This window comes from Triturus cristatus, chromosome 3_2 (assembly GCF_964204655.1).
Source record: "Triturus cristatus chromosome 3_2, aTriCri1.1, whole genome shotgun sequence".
Lineage (NCBI taxonomy): Eukaryota > Metazoa > Chordata > Amphibia > Caudata > Salamandridae > Triturus > Triturus cristatus.
This window is the reverse complement of record NC_140584.1, coordinates 459,348,990-459,372,721: the sequence shown is the minus strand read 5'-3', so window position 1 is coordinate 459,372,721 and position 23,732 is coordinate 459,348,990. Positions and strand designations below refer to the sequence as shown.

The 23,732-nt window shown below is 47.0% G+C and overlaps 1 protein-coding gene across 4 annotated transcripts in view; it reads right to left on the bottom strand.

Annotated features, from left to right (window-relative positions):
• The window catches only part of PIK3C2A (phosphatidylinositol-4-phosphate 3-kinase catalytic subunit type 2 alpha), a 780,848-nt gene that overhangs the window by 142,991 nt on the left and 614,125 nt on the right, over positions 1-23,732 (bottom strand). For all 4 annotated transcript variants that reach the window (XM_085648082.1, XM_085648085.1, XM_085648083.1 and 1 more), the window contains one exon: positions 12,869-13,076. In XM_085648082.1, the coding sequence (XP_085504208.1) occupies positions 12,869-13,076 (208 nt within the window). The remainder of the gene's footprint in view (positions 1-12,868; positions 13,077-23,732) is intronic.

The window sequence follows — 23,732 nt, the reverse complement described above, 5'->3', positions numbered from 1 at the left end:
GTTAGTGCCTGAAGTTCACCCACTCTCCTCAATGAAGTGATTGCAATGAGGAAAGCTGTTTTCCAAGTTAGGAACTGTAGTTCACATTTGTGCATGGGTTCAGATGGTGGGCCCATTAACTTTGTGAGGACTATATTAAGATTCCACACAGGGGCAGGTGGAAGTCTTGGTGGTATAACTCTTTTCAGGCCTTCCATAAATGCTTTGATTACAGGAACTCTAAAGTGTGTTAAATGTTGCCTATTTTGAAGACATTTAAAAGTAAATGGGAAACCCAATCAACCCTTGACGGCTTGGGCAATCAAATATTAGCAGGTAAATGAGCCTAGAAGGGATTTACTAAACCATATACTTACATTAATTCCGTTATTAAATGTTGGCAAGCTCTATCAAAGTAGCTTGCAATTTAGTTTCTTCAAAAGCAATTCAGGTAAGTCACATATGAACAAATCATCCAAGAAAGATTTATCACACGGGTATATGTATTCAAAGACTGAATTTTATATCAATCCAAATTTATGAATTAAAAAGGGTACAAAATCATACAAAAAACAATATAACCATAAGTTACAATCATTTGATATTATATATATTTCCTTCTTCGTTATATTTGTAAACAACTTTTCACAGATAATTATAAGGCAATGTGACAGATTCTACAGACAGCAATGCCTTTAGTACAATAATACACAGAATAGGCGTGATTATCGACGTTTCGGTCTAAAACTGTTTACATCCACTAGACCATCTGCAGGACTCTGGGTATAAAGATGAATGTCCCTTTAACAATAATAGAAGTAATAGTTGGTATTATAATCCAAACAAATATGAGGTGGCAATGATGCCTACCACTTATCAAGCAATCAATGTTTGGTAATGCTTAGACCGGAGACCAAGATCTGTTCATGAATGTGCAGTCTGGTCAAAAACGGGTAAGTCTGTAATCACGCAAAGTCGATAGCAAAGTCAGTCGCGCTCGATCCGCAGTCAGAGTCTTGGAGCGAGAGCAACTGATTTTGCTATCGACTTTGTGTGAATACAGACGAACCCGTTTTTGACCACACTGCACATTCATTAACAGATTGCCATTAGCTCTAAATGACTGATGTGGAGCAACCTTTGCTGGTGGATCCACAGACCTTGCACTGTGTTCTAAAAGAGCTCCCCAGAAGGGACGCATCCGCTGTTAATACTGTCTGTGGAACCGGGTCTATGAACGGCCGTCCTTTTGACAAATTTTGTGTGTTCCACCACTGCAGAGAGCGATGAGTACGGCTGCTTACCAACACTAGATCGGTTAATAGACCATGTGACTGGTTCCACTGACTGGATTGTTGAAGTGGATGCATGTGCGGCCTGGCATGGGGAACGATCATGATGCAAGACGCCATCATTCCCAACAGCTGCATAAAAACACTAGCTGGAAGTGACGGATTGGCTTGAAACTGGAGAATTAACGCATGAATGTTTCGAATTCTGGCTGCGTTGGGAAACACCAGAGCCCTTTGAGTATCTAAAGTGGCTCCTAGGTAGTTCTGAGTTTTGTCTGGCTGAAGATGTGATTTTAACACATTGACTGTAAACCCCAGTTGATGAAGAACTGAATGATTAAGGCAAGTATGCTTGCGGCATTGTCGATATGTGCCAGCTTTGATGACCCAATCGTCCAGGTATGGGAAGACATGGATGCTTTGACTTCTCAGATGAGCAGCTACTACCGACAGACACTTTGTTAAGACTGGGGGCAGTGGTGACTCCGAATGGGAGTACCTTGAATTGGTAATGTTGACCTGCTACCACAAACCTGAGAAGTAGGCGTCGTTTAAGTCTAGAGTAGACAAAAAAGTGCCCTTTTGAAAAAGAGGTAGTACCTGTTGAAGTGTTACCATGTGGAAATGGTCTGACCTTATGTAAATATTTCGTTCTCTGAGATCTAATATTGGCCTGAGAGAGCCTTCCTTTTTGGGAATTAGGAAGTAAAAGGAATACACACCCGACCCTTGATGTTGTGGTGGTACGGGCTTCTATAGCTCCTTTTAGTAGTAGGGATTGTACCTCTTGTTTGAGGAGGTGTAGGTGATCTGGTGAAAGTTTGTGTGACTTTGGGGGAATGTCTGGAGGAGTGTTGATGAAGTCCAGGCAGTAACCACATGGGTAATTTGTAGAACCCACTTTTCTGTTGTTATTGACTGCCACTTTGGTAGGAATTGTGACAGTCTTCCCCAGACAGGTGTTAAGTGGTCGGGTGGAACTATGGGCAAGTCACTGCTTTGCATTGGAGGGGGAGGTACGTGTGTTAGAACCTCTACCTCTGCCTTTGCCGTTGTTCCCTCTGTAACCCTCTCTGAAATAAGTTTGAGCCTGAGGGTTGGTTATTGCCCTCATAGGTGGATGGAGTTTCCGCGGAAGTATTTTTGGACCCTGTCCAATAGAAAGAGCACCGAAAGGAACCACAGCCTTGTTTAAACTGAAAGGCTCCCATAGATTTAGCCACTTCAGTATCTTTTTCCATCTTCTCAAGTGAAGAATCTACCACTGGCCCAAAAGAACAAGTTACTTACCTTCGGTACCGATATATCTGTAAGAAACATTAGTTAGTTAGATTCCTTACCTTAGAATATCCCCAGGCATCAGGCTGGATCCGGAAAGATGTTTAGTCCGCAATACCCTTGCGCGTCGCTAGGAGTCATCTGCAGCTCGTCGGCGTCGTGATCGCCGTGATGACGTCGGAGTACTCAGATGCCGCCCTCGCACGTGGACGTCAGTTCTTCTACATAGCTTTCCGTGCCAGGTACGCAGAGCCATGCAAGAAACCGACACTGGTGCCATGAATCTAGGGCCCTGAAAGGGATGACCTTAACCCTAGATATCAGTTCTCAGAACGGGGAGGATGGGTGGGGCGGTAAGGAATCTAACTAACTAATGTTTCTTACAGATATATCGTTACCGAAGGTAAGTAACTTGTTCATCTGAAATAAACACGTTAGTTAGATTCCTTACCTTAGAATAGATACCCCAGCAATACCAACCCCGGAGGTGGATCTGCGAACCAAGATCACACCAGGAAGTCCTAGAGAACAGAACAGCCAAAGAAGCCGTCTCTCCGGACTTGGCTGTCCAGGCAGTAATGCTTAGCAAACAAGTGCAGCGAGGCCCACGTTGCTGCCTGACAAATGTCCAGCAGAGGGACTCCCGGTCCCAGGGCAGTAGTAGCCGCTGTGGCCCGAGTGGAATGGGCCTTCAGCCCCACAGGAGGTTCCTTCTTAGCCAAGGAATAACAGGCCTTAATGCACAAAACGACCCACCGAGAGATGGTCCGCTTGTGCACTGCACGCCCCTTCTTAGCGCCCACGTAGCCAACGAAGAGCTGGTCGTCCACCCGGAACTGTTTCGTGCGGTCCAGATAGAAGGAGAGCGCACGTTTTGGGTCCAGACGGTGGAGCCTCTCTTCCTCTTTCGAGGGATGCGGAGGCAGAAAGAAGGTGGGCAATAAAACAGACTGGCCGATGTTAAAGGCAGTAACCCCACCTAAGGGAGAAAGGAAGGACGAGTCCTGAGAACAACCTTGTCCGGATGGACAGAGAGGAAAGGAGGTTTAGAAGAAAGAGCCTGGAGCTCACTCACTCTTCTGGCAGAGGTGATGGCAACCAGGAAAGCCGTCTTAAGAGTCAGAAGACGAAGAAAGCAATTATAAAGTGGCTCAAAAGGAGCGTACATCAGATAGGTTAACACCAGGTTCAAGTCCTACTGAGGCATTACGAAAGGGACAGGAGGAAACATGTGAGTAATGCCTTTAAAGAATCTAGCAACAACAGGGGACTTGAAAAGAGAAGGCTGATCAGGAAGCCGTAAGAAGGCAGAAACAGCTGAAAGATATCCCTTGAGGGTGCCCAGATCAGAGCCCTGCTGGGCCAGGGAAAGAAGAAAGAGGGGAACTTCAGAAAGAGTGGCAGAAAAGAGATCCACAGCCTTTGCTGTGCACCATGCCACAAATTTGTTCCACCTGCAGGCGTATACCGTTTTAGTGGAGGGACGCCTGGCTGCCAGAATGACATCACATACTTCAGGAGGCAAGTCAAATGGCATCAACTGTCGCCGCTCAATCTCCACACATGGAGGTGGAGGCTGGACAGGTTCGGGTGGAGGACCGTCCCCTGCTGCTGCGACAGAAGGTCCTCCTGAAGAGGCAGTCGAATCGGGACTCGATTGACAGACTGAGTAGCTCGGGATACCAGTATCTTCGTGCCCAATCCGGCGAATAGATCTAACCAAGGCTCTCCCCACTGCCGTAAGATGCCTTGCGCCACGTCCGAGTTCAGAAGCCATTCGTGATCCATCATGCACCGGCGGCTGAGTTTGTCCGCCCTGGCGTTCAGAGAGCCCGCCAGGTGTTGAACCACCAGGATGATGCCCTGATGTTCCAGCCATGTCCAGAGGCGCAGAGCCTCCTGACAAAGGGTCCACGACCCCACCCCGCCCTGTTTGCTGCAATACCACATGGCGGTGGTGTTGTCCGTGAACACCTGCACTACACTTCCCCGAACAGAGGGAAGGAATGCCTTCAGTGCAAGCCGGATTGCCCGCAGCTCCAATAGGTTGATATGGAGCCACGACTCCGCTGGAGACCAGAGGTCTCTAATCTCCGCCTCTCCCTTGTGGCACCCCCATCCCAGGAGGGACGCATCCGTCACCACTACATGCTTCGGTTGGGGTAGGGAGATGGATCTGCCACTGACCCAATCGCGGTCCGTGAGCCACCACTGCAACTGCCTTGCAGTGCCCTCCGAGATCAGGACGTGGTCGGACAGGTTGCCCCGATGTTGAGCCCACTGGAACTTCAGGTCCAACTGCAGAGCCCGCATCCACCACCTGGTGTGATGTACCAGCAGAATGCAGGAGGCCATTAGACCCAGCTGCCGCAGCACCAACCTGACCGAAACTCAGGATAAAGGCTGAAAGGTCGGAATCAGAGCCTGAATATCCCGAACCCGCTGTTCTGGAGGATAGATCCGAAACAGCGCCGAGTCCAGAACCGCTCCAATGAAAAGAAGCTTCAGGGAGGGACTCAGTCTGGAGGTGGGAGACGACTGCAGGGGCGAGCCCGCCTTCAACAACCAGTCGTCAAGATAGGGGAAGACTGGAAACCCTAATCTGCGCAGATGAGCTGCGACCACCGCCATCACTTTCGTGAACACCCGAGGGGCACTGGTGAGGCCGAAGGGGAGCACGGTAAACTGAAAGTGCTCGTGGCCTCCCGTAAACCGCAGGAAACGCCGGCAGGACGGGGATGTGGAAATATGAGTCCTGCAAGTCCAACGCTACCATCCAGTCTCCAGGGTCTAGGGCAGCCAGAACCTAAGCTAATGTCAGCATCTTGACCTTCTTCTTCCAGAGGAAGGCGTTGACGCTCCTGAGGTCCAAGATAGGGCGTAGGCCCCCTTTGCCCTTCTTGGGAACCAGAAAGTAGTGAGAGTAACAATCCCGACCTACTTCTGGGCCAGTAACGCGCTCGATGGCCCCCTTGGCCAAAAGGGCCGTAACTTTCTCCTGTAAAAGTAAAAAGTGATCCCCCGACATGCGGTGGTACTGCGGTGGCATGGCTGGAGGGGTCGCCTCGAAGGGGAGGGAGTAGCCCCTTCGGACGATTTGCAGCACCCACCTGTCCGACGTGATGGAACGCCAGTGGAGCAGTTGATGGCGAACTCTGCCTCCCACTGGCGTGGAATGGGCCTGAAAAGTCAGACTAGGAAGGCTTTGAGGCAGATGCTGCGGGGGCAGATGTGGGCTGACCGGCTCTTTGTCCCCCTGCTCCGCCTCGGCGGAATCCATGTCTGCATTGAGGCTGGTTCTGCGGCCTGTGGCTAGACGGACGTGTGGGGGCGCCCCTTCCTTGGCCACGAAAGGGGCGAAAAGCAGAAGTTTGCGGGCGCAGGGCCGAGAGGTCCAAGGACTTGGCCCTAGCCCTGGAGTCCTTAAAGCACTCCAGCGCACTATCCACTTTGTCGCCAAAGAGGCGACGGCCATCAAAGGGCATGTCCATGAGTGTGCTCTGGACATCCCCGGAGAAATTAGTGGATCTCAGCCAGGCGTGGCGACGAATCGCCACCGTCGTCGCAATCGCCCTACCTAGCGAGTCCATGGTGTCAAGCCCACATCGAATTGAGTACCATGCTGCATCCCGCCCCTCAGCAAGAACCTGGGCGAGCCGTGTCCGGGCCTCCTACGGACACTGGGGCAGCACGTCCGCCACCGTATCCCACAAGGAGTGGGTGTAACGGTCCAAAAGGCACGCGATATTAATGGACTGCAACACCAAACTGAGGGAGGAAAACAGAGGAGCGGTCGGGAAGGCGGTCTGGGACATAGAGGCCTGGATAACCAGGCTCTCAGGGGTGGGGTGCACTGACAGAAAGTTGGGGTCTCCCGGTGCAGGGCGGTGGCGCCGGGCCACGTTCTGGTCCACAGGAGTGACTGTGGAGGGCTTGGAACAGGTGCCCATCAGAACGTCAGTCAGTGCTTCATTGAACTGCAGTAGAGGCTCCGAAGAGCTTACTGGCGGTTGAAGCACTTCAGTGAGGAGGTTAGTCCTCACGGCCACTGCAGGGAGCTCCAGATGAAGGGCTTCGGCAGCCCTGCGCAGCACCACAGAATAGGTTGCACCCTCCTCCGTAGCCACGGAGGGAGGAGAGATGAAGACATTGTCAGGGGAGGTATCGAGACCACTGGCATCCCCCAGGTCTTCTGCCCAGTCCTGATCAAACTGGCACTGCTGTGCCAGAGGGTCCTCAGACCCCTCCCAGTCGTCCCCGTCAGCCGACTCCTGGTAGACAGATTGAAAGGACAGAGCCGGGCAGTAGATGAATTGCTCATCCATCGCCGGACCGGGGCTAAAGCTGGGGGCGCCGGGGACGGCACCATAGGGGGTCGGTGGAGGGGTCGTAAGGTCAATCGGCGTCGACCGTGATCCAGGCCTGGATCCCACGTGAGCCTGCGGCGTTGGGACCGAAGTCGACGATGGCGCCGAAGCCGCCGGCTCGCTAGGCCTCCCAGTCGGACCTGCGGGGCCCGAAGACACACCGGCAGGTCTCAACGGCGGAGCGAGACTCCTCATGGCCACGAGGAAGTCCCGGATCTTGCCCGGAGTCGCATTAGGCCCAGGGACCGGAGGGTATGGGGCCAGGTGCGACTCCTGCGGCTCCGACGGAGCCGCGCGGGTGGTGCCACCTGAACCCTCAGCCGAGTCGCGCGACCGGCGAGGGGAGTCAGAAGAGCGATGCCGCTTCTTCGACTTCTTCTTACTGTGCCTCGATTTACCTGAATGCGAGGACTTCGAACCCAACGAGCGGTGATATCTGCGGCTCCGCGACCTGTCCCTCGACCGGGAGCTCGAGCGGCGCGGAGCAGACTGCCGGACCTCGAGGAGCTTGCGGGACCTTCGAGGTCAAGGCCCGGCAGTCGGGGCACGACTCGGCATCATGGTCGGCCCCAAGGCAATAGAGACACCGACAGTGGTGATCCGTAACCGACATCAGTCGGTGACAGGCGTCGCACGGCTTGAAACCAGGCATCCCTACCGGCACCAGGAGTCGAGGCCGACTCGAAAGATGAACCAAAAAAGTTCAAAAAGTTTAGTCAAAAAGTGACTACAGGGTATGCTCTTTCCGGATCTGCGCTTACTGGTGTGGAAAAAAGAAGAACTGACGTCAGCGTGCAAGGGCGGCGTCTGAGTACTCCGACGACGTCATCCTGGCGATCACGACGACGGACGAGGAGCCGCAGATGACGCCTAGCGACGCGCAAGGGTATTGCTGACGAAACATCTTTCCGGATCCAGCCTGATGCCTGGGAATATTCTAAGGTAAGGAATCTAACTAACGTGTTTCTTTCAGATAGGTGTTCTTTATCAAAAGGTGTGTTCAATATGGAGGCCTGAACCTCAGGTTTGAACCCGGATATGCGTAGTCAGGCGTGTCTTCTTAAAAGGACACTAGTGTTTACCGCTCTGGCAGATGTGTCAGCAGCATCTAGGGAGCACCTAATTTGGTTGTTTGAAATTAACTGTCCCTCACGTACCAGGTCTTGCGCTTTAGATTTATGTTCTTGGGGTAGAAATTGGATGAGTTGTTCCATTTCACCCCAATGCGCACGGTCATATCTGGATAGCAACGCTTGTGTATTAGATATGCGCCAGACGTTAGCTGCCTGGGAGGCTATCCTTTTCCTTGAAGCATCAAGAAGCTTTGACTCCTTACCTGGGGGTGGAGAGTCTCCAGAAGTTTGGGAGTTTGCCCTTTTGCTTGCATTGGAAACTACCAACGACTCTAAGGGTAGTTGTCCTTTTATGTAGACATGGTACAGGCTTGTATTTTTTATCCACCCTAGGGGTAAGGATACGTGCCCTGACAGGATCCTTAAATATGTCGACTACATGCCTGGTCATTCCTTTCAGCATGGGTAACATATGCGCAGTGAGTAGCATCCAAACCCAATGGCAGAAAAAAAACAATATGAAGATGGAGTTGATGAGCATGCGCACTATCACCGAAAGGAGGAGTCACCTACCTCATGACTAGGAAGACTTCTTCGAAGAAAAACAAAGTGCAAACATCAGGGCCCAACATTAGATGGCGATCTATGCATAAGTATGTGATCTACAGCTCACATGCCTCGAACATTTATTTTCTTAGGATCTGAATCACCATCCCTCATACCCAACTGAAAGCATACCTGTGTCATGATATTTTTCCATTATGACACTGAATGTCTCATCTCGAAAGGGACAACTCTACCACAGAAAATTCTGCCTTGCATGTTAAGGTTTCCTCCCAGAAATATCCTTGCTAACGTGTAAATCTGTTTTAGGTCAAAGGCTAATGTATATGTCCCAGAAAATAGCAGAACATTGTACTCTTGGAAGACGTATGTAATATAGTGAATGTTATGTGGTTACACAACTTGGTGGATGTTCCAGGAGGAACCCACACAATTTCTAATCTCAGGTAACACTGTGACCAGGTGCCATATGCAGCCTCTGCAGGGAAGTATTGGTTGGAAGTGGTGATGCATGCAACACATGAATATTACCAACTCTGCAGGCTCTCCTCTATGGCATGGCATCAGATGACGGTGGGATTAGGATACAGCCAACCAATGACAGGATAAAGACTCCATCACTTCAGGACTACATGCAGTACAGATGTTTGGTATACTATGTGGGATATAGTTGGAGGGAGTAAGTTGCGGTTGACACAACACTGCCATATTAAAAGCACAGATAGTGGGAGAGCCAAAACGATGTAAGTTGGGGGGGGGGGTTCAAGACTTTTACCCCATTTCAACTACCAATTACCTGACAGGAGGCAAAATTAGCAAAGACGCCAGAGCATGGCCATCCTGCATAAAAGCAATTAAGAAAGATTGGAGCTTCTTTGGTAAACATTCTGTATTAACTGCTACCGCCTCTTCTTAGGGGTGAGGAACACCAGCTAATAGGACGTGCGCTGAGTATATTCTCTCTTCCACCATGAAAACTTGGAATCCTCAGCAGAGAATGACCTTCAACCAGGAGGGAGAGAGAGTGAACGTCCCATGCCAAACATGTCTTTTACAACAAAAGCAGATATAGTGCAATCTTACAGAGAAAACGGTTACTGTGAAATGCCTGGACTAGGAAATAATGGGCTTCGGGAAGAAAAATATAAAATAAAGGTTTTGAGTGTTTGTGAGGAAATGGGGTGTATTATATGGTGTGGTTGTGTGAACTCACCATGTAATTCACTCACCAGCCCCTTGAAGACATGAAGGTTTAGTTTGTCAAACCTTCAGCTCTACTCAGGGTAGTTGTGGCTCTGACCAGCAAGGGGTAGACAAAGGAACAAGTGTAAAGTGATTACACAGCACCAAAACAAATGAAAAAGGAATCAACAAGACACCACAGAAATCCAACACCAATATATAAAAATAGACTGTCTTTTTATGTATTTTAGACACCACAAAGGAAAGATACATAGTAGGGATCCAGCTATATAGAATTTACAAGGTTTAGTGAATCAAGGTATTTTCACTCAACCGCAAACATGCATTGGCAAATTCAACAAATTTGACACAAACTTTCACTAAAATGTTTGGGCTAGGTGTAATGCAGTCAGTTGGAGTCACTGAGGGCGACCAACTCCAGTGGGGAGCCAGTCGGAGAGACCAGCAAGGTCAGCAGGGGAAGCAGCCCTCAGTCAGTCCCAGGCACTTTATCTTTTGCAGGGCTTTTCTATCAAGTGGTCCTGATGCAAGGGATGAAGGATACTTGAGAAGCTCAAAGGACGCTGTGGATGCGATGCAGTCGACAGGGGGTCTTGCCGTGACTACTCCTCGGTCCACGTAGAGGATGAGGTGGTCCAGAGTCCACTCTGTACTGGCAGAAATCCAGTCGCCCCTGGACTACCAGTTGCCCCTGAACTACCAGTTGCCTAGTTTAATGATCATGGGTTAATCCTTCCTGGGTCAATAGCTCATCCTCTGGAGGTTCCAGCTGCACTTCGATGGCACCCCCGGCTCAGCAAACACAGCCGCAACTTTGTGCATCAGGCCTGGTCCCTGGTACTGCATGGTAGCGGGTTGAAGACTTTGGGCTACCAACTTGCCCCAGCACGCTTCTTAGCTGTTATGTCCCTGTGCTGTGGAAATGAGGATAGCTCACTGACCCTTGGAATCTCTTGGCTTTGGCTGGGCTCTGGAGATGGCTTCTCTAGCATAACACAGCAGGCACAGCCCCTCTCCTTTGCTTGCCACCAGGTGCAGTCCACGATTGTGCAGCCTCTCTTCACCGGTTCCACGGTGCAGCAGTGCAGTTACACTTCGGTCATTCTTCCAGTTCCATTTCCTGCGAAGTGTGGCATCTGGGCATACCAGGATGCATCATTCTGCCCACTTCCAATATGGCAGGACCCCTTTACTGGTGTGTGGAGCTCCCGAGCTGAACCCCAAAAGTGTCGCTACTAAGGGGGCTACACGCTCCTGGAAAACCAGTTTAACAACTAGTTTCCTCTCTCCCGTTCCAAGTGCCAGCCTGTCAGTGGAGCAGCCCCTCTCTTGTACTGTATCAATTTGCCCTTTAAAGACGGCTCTCCCTCTGAAGCTCAAATTTTGGGCCAACACCAGCATATTTTCTGCAGGAGGGTGGGGACACCTCATTCCAGAGCAGGCCCTGTTGTTAGGACATCTCCCCAGAAGGGCTGTCTCCACAACAGGACCCCCTTACATATATACCAGGGGGAAGTCTGGCTTTAACATTACTTTAAATGGCAAATTCGGCCAAGCAGCTTAAACTGCTTTTTTAGCCGGCAAATATTGGGCTGGGAGTCTGGTCTTACTCGTGCCATGTACAAGGTGGCACAACCAGTACAGCAATCCCTGGCAGACCCTCTAATTTACATGCCCTGGGTACCATTTACTAAGGACTGACAAGTAAGTTAGCTTAACCAATTGGGTAAGAGTCAAGGGGTGATTAGCAGGCCTCAATGCGCTCTCATAGTCAAAAAACCATCAGTTTGAAAACTTGGGGGTGACCATACAAAGAGAGGCACTTTCTTACAGCACTAAACTCGTTTGCAGTGTGTTCCTTCAACTACCATATGTTACAAAACTTTATAAACAGTGATGACTATAGTCAGAATTGCAGAAAAACCTTGAAACGCTTTGAACATGGTGTAATGAGCATCATACCCGCTCCTTTTACAGAAGTGTGCTACTCACTGTCCTGCTTAAATACCAAAATAGGTATAGGGTCCCTAGTCTTTTATTAAAAAGGGAATCGCTTCTTAAGAAATCCCTGCAGTTCTACAACCATAGATATTGAAATGAGCTACCATATAGAGATTCCATAGTTCTTGAACAATCAGACTAATCAGACTACAGCTCTCATACCTATTGGAACTATTAGAACGCAAGCCATGTCACAAAAGTTAAATAGAACAAACTTGTATGAATGCAGGAAGCAGGGTATTTGTAGGAGGGAAAAATCCCCAAATCAGATTAAAAAATGAAAATGAAAAACCTTTAAGAAACCTCAAATAAGATAAAAGAAAATTAACAAAAGATGTAGGCCAACCTAGCAAAAGGCTCCACAATTAACTATTTGGTGCATCAGCAGAATTTCCATTCAAGATGCATGTGGAAATACAGAGCTGAGGTTGAGGAGTTGCTGATGCAGGCTGGGGTAACTCCTGGTTAGGCCGCTGGTTTGGTAGGGATATGCAATTGTAGGGTTCTAAGTTCCAAAGCCACTGCATCTTATGAAAAAGGAGCCATAATCCTGAGTGTGGGCAATATGTAATGTCCATGCCAGATTCATGGCTTAGGCCAGTTTCATTCTGTTTGTGCCCCACACATGGTTGCACTAGCCTCCGCCCACTTGTGTCCAACTAAGTGCAGCATTTCCTACAGGACAGTAGCTCTTCCTTCGGAACCTGCATCAAGAGCCTGCAGATTGAGGTAATAATAATAAAGGACGATGAGACATGTATTTCATAAAAACCTTGAGTGTCCATCGCAGTTAAGCTGAAGGGTAGGACAGGGACTTTCAACTGCTAATGCCTTCCACTTGTCCCATTAAAATTCCTCATATTTTCAGGCACAACTGCCACCTCTCCTTTACCCCCAAAGGATATATCTATCCAGGTAGATGTAATAAACTACAATAAGCCACTGACCTTGGCACCACATCTACCATTTTCAGTCTCACTTAAAACATGGGCTGTTCAAATTAGTTTTTATATAAAACAATTTACCGAATTCAACAAGGGTACGAACACCTAAGAACACATCATAGAGAAAAAGTAACATGACTACTAAAATTAGCAAGATCAACACTTACATAGTGCTTGTCTGGGCTGTATCGCTTCTGATAAGTAAAAACTGAGACTTCCCTTATTCGTCCATCCTGCTTTAGCGAGTATGTTTTGGGAGAGAATGAAAGGATAGGCTCGTTGTTGCTATGCGGTCCTGATGAACGCATCTGTGCAAGGTTATGAATGAAGAAGTTGAACTTAGTGGCCATACTTCCCAAACTTGATTCAATCAATCTATATAAAAAAATAAAGTTTAGAGCACATGAATTTCTCTAACAGTTGCTTCCAAATGTAAGAAACAATGAAGAAACAATTTGGAGGAAATGACACTTGAATATGCATGGAAGATTACTATATCCAAGAAACAGTGTGCTAAATATTTCAGGTTTTTAACTCTTTGATATCATCCCCTGTGGATGATGACTGCTATTAATCTAGGTAGAGGACCTCATGTGCAATGAAAAGCATTACAGGAGATGTAGTGAGTAAGGTAAACGCTTCAAATAAAACACTTAAATAGCACAAAGCGGAAACTTGGAACTCTTACTAGAGAATTAAATTGCACATCAAAGTGAAAAGTGGGCAGGAGAGCTAGTAATGGGAAGGTTAACATAGCGGCTCTGTCCTTAGTTCAATGGGTTGACCGGTACACAGGAATATGTTCCTGATAAGACTAGTTGTAAAAATAAATCAAACTTTGACTATTAAACAAAGGAAACACTGCCAACTAGCTTTTAACTACATATTAACTGTGTCAATAAAAGCCCAGAGGAAAATAATATGCATTTGTTCTTCAAAAAATTTCAAGTTACCCATGTTGTTTAAGTACTACTAGGAATGTGTTAATTTTCCTTTACAGGCAGGTGACTAAGAAAGGTGCCTGACCTTCATTAGCTTCATCTAGCATGTTACTTACCTTCCATAAAGCGCTTTCTGAAAGAGACTAACTGCAAATTCCTCACCTTTTGAATATACCTCAAGTGCCAGACTGGATCCGGAAACGTTTGAGCAGTACATCTGCGTGCCGATAGGTAGTACTATGCTGCTCTGCATGGACGTTGTTCCACTCTAGAGATGACGTGTAGGGCCTATATAAGTGCTACTCCTGCACGTTGACGTCAGTTGCTTCAAGGCGTTCCGCGCCCCAAGACGCAGAGCCCCAAAATAAAATTGACTGACTAGTGTGCAAATTCTTGCACTTGGGCTCATATTAATAGACAGAGCCCAATTCACACAACAGGGAGTGTCGGTAAATGATCTGTGGTTAGCTTGGCTTTACCAGAAAGAGCGTTACCAAAGGTGAGAAACTTGTTCTTCTGATAGGAACTTCTAACCACAGATTCCTAGCCTTTTGAATAGATACCAAAGAAGTACCCCTGCCATCCTACTCACTCACCCCAGGTGATAGGTCTGTGGAATAGCTCAGAAGAAGAAACCATGCAGGACTGAACGGACAAAGTGCACTACCCGCTAGACCCAACTATCCAGACAGTAATGTTTTGTGAACATGTGATCTGACACCTTTCCCAGCCTCGGCAATGTCCAAACCATCCACTTTGTGTGCCAGCGTTGTGGTAGCAGCTTTGGCTCTGGTGGAATGAGCCTGCAGACCTTCTGGAGGCTGTTTCTTAATCAATCCATAGTAGATCATATTATGAAGTACAATCCATCTGGAGATGGTCAGTTTTTGTACTGGCTGTTCTTTTGTTAGAACCCAATGAACAGCTGATCGTCCACCTAATGGGAGCTCTTAAGAGTCTAAATGATTGAGCCTTTCATTCTCCTAGGATTGGTGAAGAGGATCAAAGTATGTTGGCAGGCCCATAGACTCCTGATGTGAAAGAGTGTGGCAAATTTCGTAAGGAAAACCACCTTAATATGTAGTACCAGCTTGTCAGGAAGAAGGTGGTAAAGGTTAGTGCCTAAAGCTCACTCGTGAGGTGTGCCAACATGATTGTTAAGAGAACACAGTCTTCAGGCTTAGTAGCCTCAGAGGTCAACTGTGTCTCAGTTGAAATGGGGTGCATATAAGATAAGTGAAAACCAAATTCAGATCCCACTGGGGCATCACAAAAGCTTACTTATCTTCGGTATCCCCTTACCTGGTAGAGAATTTCTAGCCGCAGATTCCTTACCTTAGAATTATCCCTGGGAGTCAGACTGGATCCAGAAATTATTCTTGAGCAGTACACCTGCGCACCAGTTGGCGGCATCGTTCAGCTCTGCGTGGCAGCATCAGAAGTGAAGTGCGCGGTGCCCATATAAGCAGCACCCCAGTGCAAGAACGTCAGTTACTATTCACAACTTTCCATGGCAGAAGCGCGGAGCCACAAAGTATACTGACCACTAATGATTTAAAACTGGTGCCCGAAAAGGGCAAAGCCCTGTCCATAGATAACCGTTCGCACAGCAGGGAGGATGTGTGGGTCCGTAAGGAATCTGTGGCTCTACATAGTCTCTACCAGATAAGGCGTTACCAAGGGCAAGTAACTTGTTCATTTGATATAGACTTCTAGCTGCAGATTCCTTACCTTAGAATAGATATCCTAGCAATACCTCCCCAGAGGTGAGTCTACGGACCAATTGCACAGGAGGAAGTCTTGCAGGACCGAACAGGCAAATATTCCCATCCCTACAGACCTGACTGTCCATGCAGTAGTGTTTGGTAAACGTGTGCAGGGAAGCCCACGTTGCTGTCTGACAGATGTACAGGACTAGAACTCCCCGAGCTAACGCAGTGGTTGCAGCTATAGCTCTGATGAAATGAGCACGCAAACTCTCAGGGTTGTTTCTTATACAAAGCAGAGTTTAATACACTGAATGACCCATCTGGACATTGAGCCTCTTCTGTACAGCCTGTCCTTTCTTCACTCTGACACACCCCACGAAGAGTAGGTCATCCACCTAGAACTCTTGTGTGCTTTCAAGGTAGAACAACAACGTTCTTTTTGGGTCCAGATGGAGGAGTCGCACCTTTTCTTTAGATGGATGTGGAGGAGCAAAAAAGGTAGTCAAGGTGATAGATTGGCCTACATGAAAAAGGGTGACCATGTTTGGTAGAAAGGAGTCCCTTGTGCCAAGCACCACTTTGTCAGGAAAGTTTGAGAGGTAAGGCGGCTAAGATAAGGCCTGCAGGTCACTTACTTTGTGGGCTGATGAATTTGCCACACGGAAGGCTGTTTTCAAGGTGAGAAGCCCAAGGCGACAATTGTGTAGAGGCTCGAAGGAAGCACATATCAAAAAGCTTAAAACCAAATTAAGGTCCCACTGAGGCATAATGAATGGTAAAGGAGGTAAGAGATGAGTAAGGCCTTTAAAGAACCTATGAACAATAGAGGAGTTGAACAAAGAGGGTTGATCAGGCAACCACAAGAAGGCCGAAATGTCAATATATAGCCCTTAATAGTGCCCAGAGCAGAGCCTTGCTCGGCAAGAGAAAGAACGAAAAGCAGAATTTCAGATAGAGAGGCAGAAAAAGAATCAGCTGAATTTCTGCACACCATGCCACACATTGTTTCCATTGGCAGACGTACACCGTCTTGGTGGAGGGATGCCAGCCTGCCGAGATGACATAGCAGACTTCCGGAGGAAGGTACAAAGCTGTTGTAGGAAGCTGGCTCTGTATATACTATATAAAGTAAGGTTTAGTGTGCACATAGTCCAATGGACCCCTAAAAATATAGCAGAGGCTAAATTAGATAATTACTAACAGCTCTATTTGTGGTGGTGTGTCCAGCAGTTAGGCTTATCAGAGGGTGTATTTATTGTATTCACTCAGGAAAGGAATTATGGCACACACTCGGAGAACGAATCCAGACTAATTAGGTAAGTATAAAAAAGCTATACGTATGTTTTATTTCTAGAACCAAGCAGAACTTGGTACAGGTAGGTAAAATATACTTTCAAATGCAAGTCTGTACACAGAAATGAAAATGTAGATGAAATATGTATTCGTACAGGTTTGTATTTGCTTTCAAAACAGTTCAGAATACTTTGAAATTACATTGGATTCGTTTTGTGCTACTTTTTAGTTACATCGACTACTTGGGGTGATATACCTAGATATCACACTGTGGGTTCTACAAAACAGAGGTAAGTAAGGCAAATTACTTTTCAAAGTCCAGTTACTTTTGTTTCATACAAAAAGCAGGTTGCCTCTTAGAACATTTCCAGAGGAAAAACTACAACATGTGTTCCTATGGAGAAAAATAATGTTATCAGTTTGCAGGTAAGTAAATGACTTACAAGGCAGAGTATTTGGGGTTAGAACTAAGGTTACCCAAGGTTCAAGAGGCACTCGAGTTGCACCACCAGCAGCACTAGGGCTGCCAGGTGATGAGTGCAGAGGCCTAATGCCTGGCAATGGGGCTTGGGGTCTTCGGTTGGGGGCTACTCACTAGCAGGCCACACGGTTGTGGGAGCAAAGCTCCTGGGTTATGATCAGCACTGCAGGGGCCAGCATTCAGCACATGGGCAGCTGGATGCAGGGTGCCAAGTAGATGTCAGGAGCGCAGTTTCCTTTTTTTAAAATTACGAATTTATAATTATATATATTTTCTTGCATACAGTTCGCAAAACGGTAAGGTCTCTAACACCTCTCCCTAGCCAAATCATAATTGGACCTTATTTTTTTAAGAAAGTCAAGAAAAAGAAGACGAAATACAAATTTGGGCAAAAACATACATACACATACATCATGATTTACACCCTTAATTAATAGTAACAAAAAGAAACCGAGAGATGACCGGGACCGAGCTCCCACCCTCCTTATCCCGAAATGGGTTCGATAACTCCTTCAATCTCGTTGATCCATAACCTAATGGGGGCCTTGATTTCAGAGCCTCTTTTCTGGGCTCTATGTCCCTTTCGTTCACATACCTCCATCTCCTATTGGTATACCGCTAGAAGACTGCCCAACCATTGGTGCCCAGATGGTGGCCCAGGGACTAGCCAGAATGTAGCCAGACAGAGTCTTAGTACAGTCATAGCAGTGAATAAGAAAACCTGGGTCGGCAAGGCACCTCTAAATCGCTCACACGTAAGACTATCAACTGGAGGGCGAGGTCAATCGTGAATCCCAACTGTTATCCCAGACGTTTAGCAACATCCACCTTAAGAATATTAAGTTTGGGACATGTCGCAAACATATGGACAATATCAGCTGCAAGGTACCCACATCGCGGACAGTGAAGACCAGAAGTCCCACCCCACTTGGACATAAGAGCCGGAGTGATATGTAGGTTAAACATGGTTTTAAAACACTGTACCTGCAGATAGGCTGCAATGAATGCTGTTTGAGCCAAGTGGAGTGAGTCTTCACTCTGTCCAGTCCCAGCTTGTAAAAGGTCCTGCCAGCAGTCCATATGTTTCGTGAGATCATCCACCATTTCCTTATATAACAATTTATATTTAGTAGCCAGTGTAGGCCTCAACAATATGTCTATCAGAGTGACCCTAGAGAACCGGCCATTCCCACTGACTTTTTGACCAAGAAGTCTCTTACTTGTAAGTACTTAAAAATTGTCCGTTCCCTATCCCGTTTTTATCCTTGATTGCAACTAAAGGAAGTATTCCCCCCCTCTACAACGAAGTCCCCGATTTCCCTCAATCCACTCATCCTAATATTTCATGTATCCATCATGAAGGATGGCTGGGAGTAACCCAGTCCAAACTTTTTCCCGAACAGCGGTCCATACCTTAAATGCGCCAATCAAGATCTTGAATGTAACCCTCTTAAAATAAGCAAAATCAATATAGTGCATGAAACATACTCTAGCCCCTGTTCCTAATATTAGTCCATATATAGAGACAGAAGGTTCTTCCTCTAAATCAGCTCTTTCCCCTGTTAATAGGCCTGCCATCAACTGCAGCACTGTTGCCCAATAATATAGTTGAAAGTTAGGAACGGCCCATCCTCCCCGATCTCTTAGGAGGGTAAAAAAAATGTGAGCTCTCCGGGGGTGTTGGCTAGCCCATAAAAACCTAGAAATCAGCTGGTTTAAGGCTTTGAACCACAAACTATCAACCTCTAAGGGAACGGCTCTGAAGAAGTCTAACATTTTTTGGTAAGAAGATCATTTTAACAGCATTGCTTCTCCCCATCAATGTAAGTTTCAAATTATTCAATCTAGCAAAGTCAGTTTTGAATTTCCGGACCACTGGGTTAAGATTTAGCTCAACAATTTTCTCTACATTTGCCGTAATCTCCACCCCAAGGTATTTGGCATTCGGGACAGCTCGATCATCATTTAATTGTGCCGTGCTATTCATCACAATTTGCTTCTTGCTTTCATTAAGCTGATAACCTGAGATGAGATATGCCCAAAGCTTCTCTTTCAATTGCGGTAAGGGCATCACCTGGGTTAGGGGTAGAGATTGCCAAGTTGTATGCATAAGCTAGAATCTTCGCGTCCCTATCATTATGCATAACCAAAATTCTATTGTTTCCCTCAATCTTCCTAATTAGAGGATCGATATAGAGGGCAAACAACAGAGGGGAGCAGGGGCACCCTTGTTGTATACCCTGAGTGATCTTAATTAAATCAGACATACCACCCATTGCCACAACTCAAGCAACTGGATTCTAATACATGGTCTGTTCTGCGCTGATAAAACCCCTACCCAAGCCTTTCCGCTCCAGAATAGCCCACGAAAAAAGGCCAGGACACCCTATCGAAGGCTTTCTCTGCGTCCAGCAAGATCAACGCCATAGGGTCTCCGGCAATCTTTGAAGAGTCAACTAAAGCAATGGTTCTCCGGATATGGTCAACCGTATTACGACCAGGGCCAAATCCATGTTGGACAGGGGAAACCAGCCTCTTAATTACTTTAGCCAATCGGCTAGCTAGAATTTTAGCGTATATCTTAATATCGCTGTTAACCAGCGTGATTGGGCGATTTGACCCAAGTTAGTTTATGGGTTTTTCCTTCTTTTGGAACACAACTATGTTGGCCGACTTCCATGACTCAGGGGCCACCCCCCAGATTGTGCACTTAAAAATATCTCCCTTATAAATGTGTGTAGGCAGGGCACAATTTCTTTTTATAAAACTCACCCGGGATTGAATCAGTTTCAACTGCTTTCCCTACTGGAAGTGAATCAATTGCCCTCCTTACATCATACTCCATTGTCGGTGCCTCTAAAAACTCTTTCTCCTCGATGGACAGTCGTTCCTCTGGCAGGCCCGTTCGATATTACTTTGTCATCACAATAAGTGTCCTCAGAGTATAGCAGCTGGTAAAACCTCTGAAACGAGTAGCGCACTGAGGCAGGCTCAGAGATTAGGCCATCAATTGGGTCCCTAATTTCAGCGATGTCCCCCTGAACTATCTTTTCGCTGGTGCCTACAGCCAGCAGATTACCCACCCTTTCGTTGTTTTCATATATTTTACTACGCCAAGCAATAAATCTCCCAGCAGATTTTTTTTGCTAAAAATATAAATTATTGTGAATTTCCAAGCTAAGATTCTAGATTGCGCTTTATCCGTGTCTCCCCCTCCTGCAATTCTTTCAATCAGTTGTGCTTCTGCCGCCGCCATTTCCTTGTATAAATCCGCCAGAAGCTTCTTTTCCTTCCTCTGGGCTGTCCAACCATACCTAGATGTCTCCCCCATTGTCCCAGCTTTGAGGGCATTGCAGACTACGTTAATACTGGCACTCCCTTTATCCTCCTCTATGAACCTAAGAATCCAAACCTTCATATGCTGAATAAATCCCTCATCACAGAGCACAGTCCTATCAAAAGTCCATCGCTCCACCGGGGAAGTATTAGCTTGGATGTTCACTTCCAGTACCAGGGGTTTATGATCAGACATGACCCTTGGATATTTATATATCTTGCAGGACTTGACTGGTTCCTGCATCGCCCAAACATATAAGAGCCCATGAAACGCTTATAACTGTGATAAAGTTTCAAAATTTTAGGTTTGCGGCCATGGTATCCTCTTCCCCCTAAATTGTCCTTTTGAGACTTAATATTTATATTAAAATCTCCACAAACTATTAAGAGGAGCGGCCACCCCACTAACTCGACATTCAGCCACTCATACAGCACAGGATCGATCATCAAGTACTGAGCCATACACTGAACACAAGGTAAACATACTATGATCCGTACAACACTGGGTGATCACCCATCTTCCCATTTTATCTGAGCTAGACCGCGGAAATCTGGCTCTCCCTTTTCGTGCCTTGACTGCACCCCCCTCGTTCGCATCCCCTGTGAAGTGCTAGAGATAAGTTAAAAACCTGCCAGCTCCGCTATCTCCCATCTGCTTGCTTCAACATGTGTCTCCTGAAGGCATACGATATCAGCATTCAGAAATTGGATATCCACATTAATCCTGCGCTTTTTCTGTGGATTATTTAGGCCACAAATATTAATGGAGGCTATTTTTAACTTACCCATTCAACCAAGTGCTCGTTTTCCATCATGCCCATACATTCTATTCATTGTAGTTTTTATCCACATCTTTTGGATCAGCACTACCCCCCCCCCCCCACCCAGCCCTTCGCTATGCAAAAAAGGTCCGAAGACCCTTGCAATGCCTCTTGTATCCTGCTGTTGCCCCCTGCCGCTCTCCCTCTAAACGTAATCAAAAAAGGAAAACATGAAAAAAACTCAAAAAAGGAAATCATAAACACAAGGAATCGGAGGAGACAAATTTCCCCCAATTAGACCTAAGCACCACCATTTCTCTATTCTCACGAGATTTCCTGCAGATGCTCTTGGGCCTGTATTTCTGAGGAAAACATCCTAGATGTTCCCTGAGGAATGACCTTAAACCGTACGGGGCTCATTAGATACACCTCACAGCCCAATTTCTGATTAGCTGACGGAGCCTCCATCTCCTCTCCACCATACAGTGACAAAAATAAGGCCTAACAAAGAATGTGTGTCCCTCTGTTGAGCTATATGTAGAGTTTTATATAGCACAAACTTGACCCGAAGATTTCTGGTATTACAGCGCTTTACATGAGCACCAGTTTTGTTACAGATGGACACATTCATTTTTGTTAGGCACGGGGAGATTACGTGATTGGCCCGGAATCACAGGATGTTGAGAGTCGTTGCCGAAATTCAAACCCGGTTCCCCAGCTTCGAGTTCGACCGCTCTAGCCGTAAGGCCACATCCTCTTCCCTATTGCTATGTGAAATGTTTTGGAGGCCCTGGATGCCATTCAAATCCATCCAAATTGGGGCGCCACCCTTCAATAGCACTAGTGTCGAGGTACAAATGCCTGGGAATCCTTCCAAGAGGTGAGCTGTACTTTAGTTATCTCATAATGAGTCATCGGCTGAGCATAGGCTGACATTGGCTCTGGGTTTCTGGAGGCAGCCAGCACATTAGTAGGCCCCAATCCAACCGGGCCCCCTGAGGCATCAAATAGCCCAAAGGAGCTCCAGAGGGAACTGGCATTTTTAGAAACAGTTGCAGCATGGCCTCCGTGCTGGCTTTTATTTGCTTTGGGGTCGACAACGCCCCGGGAACTTGGGGAGCATCGAGTCCACCTTGGTGATAGACGCCAAGTTGGATGGGAAAGGGTGGACTCGAGTGCTGACTCCACAACTTCTTCCTAGAGCAGCAGTGATGGGATTGAGAAGAGTACCTCTTGGACATCTTGTCTTTATGATAGGACTTGTTCTTGGCCTTTGACTAACCTAAGATGGTAACTTGGAGCAAGATTAGCTCCTGGACTGGGAGTTGCCCAGCAACTTGCATCTGGAGTAAATCTGTGTTTGGGATGTGATCTTGTGCTTGTCTTATCACAGTACATCTCCCACTTGATGATGCCTTTGGGTGCATGATGGACCATTTGTTGCAGGACTTTGAATCATGGAAAGGCCTAAGATACCATAGGGAGACACTGAGCAGATCGGTTACTGACATCAGCATCCTGCATTCATCGCTTGAGTCCTGTGGTCTCAAGGTGAGGCATTTGCTTTAGCACACTGTCACAAAGACACCAATTGTGGACTCTAGAAAATAACAAGAAAAGTTATAAGAGTGGAGCACTTGATCTGCATCAAAAGTTAAAGCAAAAAAGGAACTTACACCAGTACACAGGGGAGGCACGCCTATATACTGCTCCATGCTGTCGCTTACTGGGGCAGTGCAATGCCGCCGTGGAATCTGATTATGTAATTTGTCAGCACACAGGAGCAACTGATGGAAATCTTCCAACTCTAGTATGCCCATGGGGGAATTAAAAAGGTGAGGAATCAGTGGTTTGAAGAGTCCATAAGAAAGAGCTGCTATGCTAATATTTCTGAGCCTATTCTTCCTTAAACAAATATATATCTGCAAGATTTGCCTGATATGGCCTCAAGGGTCACTTTTCCCAGCCAGTTCTGCATCAAAATTGCAACACTGCCCGTTTTGGTCAATATAGTAGTGTGCATTTGAATTGGGCAGTACCTGAAGGTAAATTTCAGAGTTCCCTATTTTTATATGGGTTTCTTGCAGTAACAAAATGTCTATCGCTCCAATAGGGACTAAATTCTAGACCATTGTACCGAGGTGCTTCAGCCCCTAATGGACATGTTACTTTCCTTCGGTAACGTCTTATTTGGTAGACACACGATCTAGCAGCAGATTTCTTACCTTTGAATTTCCCAGGCATCAGACTGGATCCAGGAGATTTTTCTTGCACACCGGTAGGTGGTGTCGGTCGGCTCCAAGTGACATCGTTGGTGCAGTCTTCGTGCCTTTCGTGTCATCTATAGAGGTACCACGTCGGCTTGCAGCCGTCAGTTACCGTTCACGACACTCCGAGCCAGAAGTGCAGAGCCATGAAGTGCACTTACATTGGTGTGTTTCTGAACAACTAGGGCCATGGAAGAGGTTCAGCCCTGACCCTAGAAACCTGTCTGCAGTGCAGGGAGGATG